At 38.9% G+C, this 4,753-nt stretch overlaps 1 protein-coding gene across 1 annotated transcript; it reads left to right on the forward strand.

Moving 5' to 3' along the window:
• Nucleotides 669-3,516, forward strand: LOC109840538 (premnaspirodiene oxygenase-like). Its single transcript, XM_020409216.1, has 2 exons — nt 669-1,585; nt 2,766-3,516. Exons 1-2 carry the CDS (start codon nt 683-685, stop codon nt 3,384-3,386), a joined length of 1,524 nt encoding a protein of 507 aa, XP_020264805.1. The 5' UTR covers nt 669-682; the 3' UTR covers nt 3,387-3,516.

The following is a 4,753-nucleotide window of genomic DNA, read 5'->3' on the forward strand; positions in this document are numbered from 1 at the left end:
CTTTATTTGTGTGATACAAAAAAGATATCGCATATAGATAAAAAATATATCATAGTTTACGACTTTTGTTGCAGTGGAAGTAGTAGAAGTTAAATTAGAGCTTTATTTTGAACTTATTGTCTCTGATTAATCCAATCCCATCCTTTATGCATGCGACCGTGAAGCGCATATAGATACAAATCAGGACAATCAACTGTTTATATATGTCCCAGCACTTTTTTGATTATTATTATTATTATTATTATTTGAGTTACCATTCTCTTGTGTTCGTGGATGTTCTTATGTGATCTGCGCATGGTTTTTTTTCTTGTAGAGTAATTTAAGATATGTTAGTAACAAGTTGAATATTAATTATTATCAATTTTTTAATGATATAATATGCTATGACATATTTTATGCTACTTCCTAAAATTTATTTTTTTTCACTTGCTATCCAAATAGAAAAGGTGAAAGAAGAAATAAGCATAACTACTACTTCTTCTACTTCCATAAACATATATTAAAAAAAAAAACTTTGGCTAGCTATTTCATACATAATAATTATTAATTACGGACCTCACTTTTTTCATCTACTCTTTTTACTTTCACCTATTCAAAACGGTAAGCTGCACGCACAACTCCGTTGCCTATAAATACTCCGCGAATTGTACTCGCAAACTCATACCATCTCCCATTTCTCAACATGGAGCTCTTCCTCTACTTCCTTCTCCTCACCCTCACCTTCCTCCTCACAAAAGTCCTCCTCAAACGCGGAAACCCTAACCTCCCTCCGGGCCCATCGAAACTCCCAATCGTCGGAAGCCTCCATCACCTCCTCGGCGCTGAGCTCGCCCACCACGCGCTGCGCGACCTTGCCAAACTCCACGGCCCCATAATGCACCTCCAACTCGGCCAAATCCCCGCCGTGGTCGTCACCTCGGGCATCGTGGCCCGAGAATTCTTCAAGAACCACGACATAAGCATCGCGTCCCGGCCCGAAAACATCGTCGCCGCCAACGTCATCCTCTACGGCCCCATCGACATGCTCTTCGCCCCGTTCGGCGAGTACTACAAGAGGGTCCGTAAACTCTTCGTCATGGAGCTCATGAGCCCAAAACGAGTAAGGTCGTACCAATCCGCTCGAGAGGTCGAGACGATGGATCTGATGGACGTCGTCGAGAGCCATCATCGCCAATCGCTTGCCGTCAACTTCACCGAGCTGTTTCACGCTTACACCAACAATCTGATCGCGAGAGTTGCGTTCGGGAAGCGGAGCAAGGACGGTAAAGATTTTTTGGACGCGTTTAGGGAGAGTTTGCAGTTGGCGAGTGGGTTTAACGCGGTGGATTTGTTTCCGTCGGTGGCGGGAATTATTGGGTATTTGAATGGGATGACGGAGAAAATAGACAAGTGCCATAAGAAAGTGGATAGGATATTGCAGGGGGTGATTGATGATAGGAGAGAGCAGAGGGCTAAGGAGAGGGACGATGGGATTTTGGGGGAGAATAATGGAGTCGAGAATATTTTGGATGTTTTGTGTAAGATTAGAGATGAGGGTGGTTATGATTTGGAGCTCGATCATACTAGCATGAAGGCAGTCCTTTTTGTAAGTTTTCTTTATCATTTTCCCTCCTCCTCCTCTTCTTCTTTTATTTTTTATTTTTTTTAAAGTTTTTTGCTTTTCATTCATGGTTTAGATCTTGTCTTTTTTCCCAATGCTTAATAACCATCATAATTAACTCATGACGTCAACATGACCAATTATGATTTATTATTGGCGTCAATTTAATAAAACCTCCCTAAGATTGGTCGATTTTAAGATAAGCCCCTCTAAACTCTAAAAATATCAGTTAACCCACTTAAGTTTTGTGAGGCAACCTCCCTAACACTGTATATCTGATTGTAGACCTAAAAATCATACGGTGCGTCCAAATGAGTAAAATGCCTTCCGTTTGGCAAAGGGTTAAGGAAGAGGGATTAAGAGGAATGATTAACATAGTTAGTCCATTTGATAACCCGAATAACTAAATTATTAACCCGTTATAAAAGTTTTATTTTAGTCATTGTGATAATTTTTTAGTGTTTGGTAGTAAGAATGATTTTGAGTATTTTTTTTTATAATTAGAGGGGTTAACTCTTAATCACTTTGAATAGGAGTATTAGTAAACCTCTTATTTTGAGGGGTTAACTCAATTTAATTCCTTTAGAATGGTTAGCTTAACTCTTTTGTATTTTTTGTGTTTGACAAATTATGGAGGGTTAACTCACTTTAACCCCTGTACAAATTTTTTGTGTTTAGCGGGTTAAGAAAGGGTTAAGTCTTCTTAACCCCTCACTTATCCCTTTGCCAAAGGATTCAGATCCTCTCCACTACAAAAAAATTTGTAGTGATAATCACAGCCATTGATTATCTAGTTGATGGTTATGATTTTTTCTTTTAGTGCAAATTAGGAATGAGTGCAATACACGGGGGTATGGTAAGTGTTAGATTTAGATTGTATCATAACCGCCTACTAAATAATCAATGTTTGAGATTAAAAGTAGTGGTCTCTCCACTACTTTTTTGTAGTGGAGAGGATCCAAATCCTTTGCCAAACGGCACCTAAGAAAAGCTCCTTGTTTTAATATAAATTTGAACGTACTATTCATGAAAACTTTCTATTTCTCAAAGTAAATAAATAAATAAATAAAATCAAAACTTATTATGATTAATTATGCAACTTAGTTTCATTTACGAACATACGTAGAACTCTTAAACAAAAAGTTTTCCTTCATGATGTACGCAGGATATCTTTGCCGGGGGCAGCGGAACCTCAGCCTCCTCTATGACATGGACAATGTCCGAACTCATCCAAAACCCTAGAGTCATGAAAAAAGCTCAAGACGAAGTTCGACGAGTGGTCGGATCCAAACCCAAGATAACCGAATCCGACATAAAAGAACTCCACTACCTCCGACTAGTAATCAAAGAAGCACTTCGTCTCCACCCTCCTGCGCCTCTCTTAGTCCCTCGACTCACAACAGACTCCTTCCAAATCCAAGGCTACGACATCCCCAAAAAAACCCTAATCATCTTCAACGCCTACGCAATGGCAAGGGACCCTAACATGTGGGATGACCCCGAGGTTTTCAAGCCCGAGAGGTTCGAAGAGAACTCGGTGGATTTCATGGGGACTAATTATGAGTTCATACCGTTTGGAGCGGGGAGGAGACTTTGTCCCGGGATTATGTTTGGGCTTGTGGGGATGGAGATTGCGCTTGCCAACTTGCTTTATTATTTTGAATGGAGTTTGCCGGAGGGCATGAAGGAGTTGGACATGAGTGAGATTGGGGGGTTAGGGGCCAGGAGGAAGTATGATTTGTGCTTGTGCCCTTCTACCTTTCTTCCTTTGCCAGTGGATGTGTAGTTGAGTGCCGAGGTTGCATGCGTCAGTCTAGTGTGTAATATTGTTGACATATTGTAATGTATTTGGTACATTTCAAGTGTCACCGTATTAATTTCTCATGTTTTCAATAAATAAATGGCTTGTTTGCAAACATATATCTCTGCTATGTATGATCGATGTGAGCATGCCGGTTGTTATTTTTAAATTTTTTTAATTCGTATTTAGATTGTCCATGATGTTTTAATGGAATTATCTATCTTTTATCTTCAATTGAGATGCGGATTTGTCGTCTGACATGGATTTGCAGAGATTCACTAATATTTTAGTGTAATATTCTTATAGACGTTGAATATGCAACCTCTACAGTAATTTGGAGTGAATCCATTTTTATGTAGATCATCTTACTGTCACCCATACAAAATTCTCACATTTTACCAATAATAATTAGCTTTTTCCTCTGACATTAGCTTTTTCGTATATACACTAGGGTCCTGAAAACAAATCCTGTCTTTAGATACTTTGCCAGCATGATATCTGGAAATCACATTTCTCAAGATATGATGATTAATAATTACAATTGTTTTGCATCCCTAATTGATCCAACCCATGAAAGATAATGTTTTGTGGGCCAGGGAAAGCTCACACGAGCAACGTGACGTTAGTTAATTTTCAAGTGAGTGCCTAATATACCGTGATCTTTTCAGTAATTAATTAATGAATAATCCAGCTTGTTGAAAGATTCTTCTTTTTTTTTTCTTCTTGCTTTTGAATCTCTGTATAGTATATCTGAAGTGTTTGTTAATCAAGACGAACATCGGACAAGCTCATGGACAGTTGAGCATGTTAGCCAATGCTGTAGCGTACGTAGTAGGATAAGGAAATAACACTCATGAGAAGATAGTTGACATCCGCCATGCGAAGATCGCAGTGGGCTTAGGTCATGAGCTTCTTAGGCAGAAGGTTGCACTTCCGACTAAAGGCTGTTTTGTCTAATTTTCACGTTTTATGATAGTTTGGTGCAGAACTCCCAAAGTAATATCTAACCAACAATGTGAAAGATTCAAGGGTTAATTTCTCAAAACCCCTTGGAGATTTTGCACATAACCCTCTAAACTAGGTTATCTCACGTAACCCCCCAGTAACAGGAAACTAACCAATGTACTTTAAAAAAAAACCCTAGTCTAGTTACTACTTCTCTCGAAGAGATTTAGTTATTTGCTAATTGAGGATAGATGGTTCCAATGAGAAAAAGCTGAGGGTTTAGGATTTCCTGTGAGAAAAGCAGAAGGTTCATGACTTTGTGACATTGCGAAGTTAAAGGTTTAAAGGGTCATGTAATTAAAGTTTAGGATGCAAACCCCTAAATGTTAGGATCGTTTGTGAAATTA

The sequence above is a fragment of the Asparagus officinalis genome, chromosome 5 (genome assembly GCF_001876935.1).
Source record: "Asparagus officinalis chromosome 5, Aspof.V1, whole genome shotgun sequence".
In the NCBI taxonomy this organism is placed as follows: Eukaryota; Viridiplantae; Streptophyta; class Magnoliopsida; order Asparagales; family Asparagaceae; genus Asparagus; species Asparagus officinalis.

Bases quoted from the DNA above. Each gene is read 5' to 3' on its own strand.
- LOC109840538 (XM_020409216.1), top strand. From the start codon at position 683: ATGGAGCTCTTCCTCTACTTCCTTCTCCTCACCCTCACCTTCCTCCTC. The intron at 1,586-2,765 runs GTAAGTTTTCTT...TGATGTACGCAG, and splicing joins GCATGAAGGCAGTCCTTTTT to GATATCTTTGCCGGGGGCAG.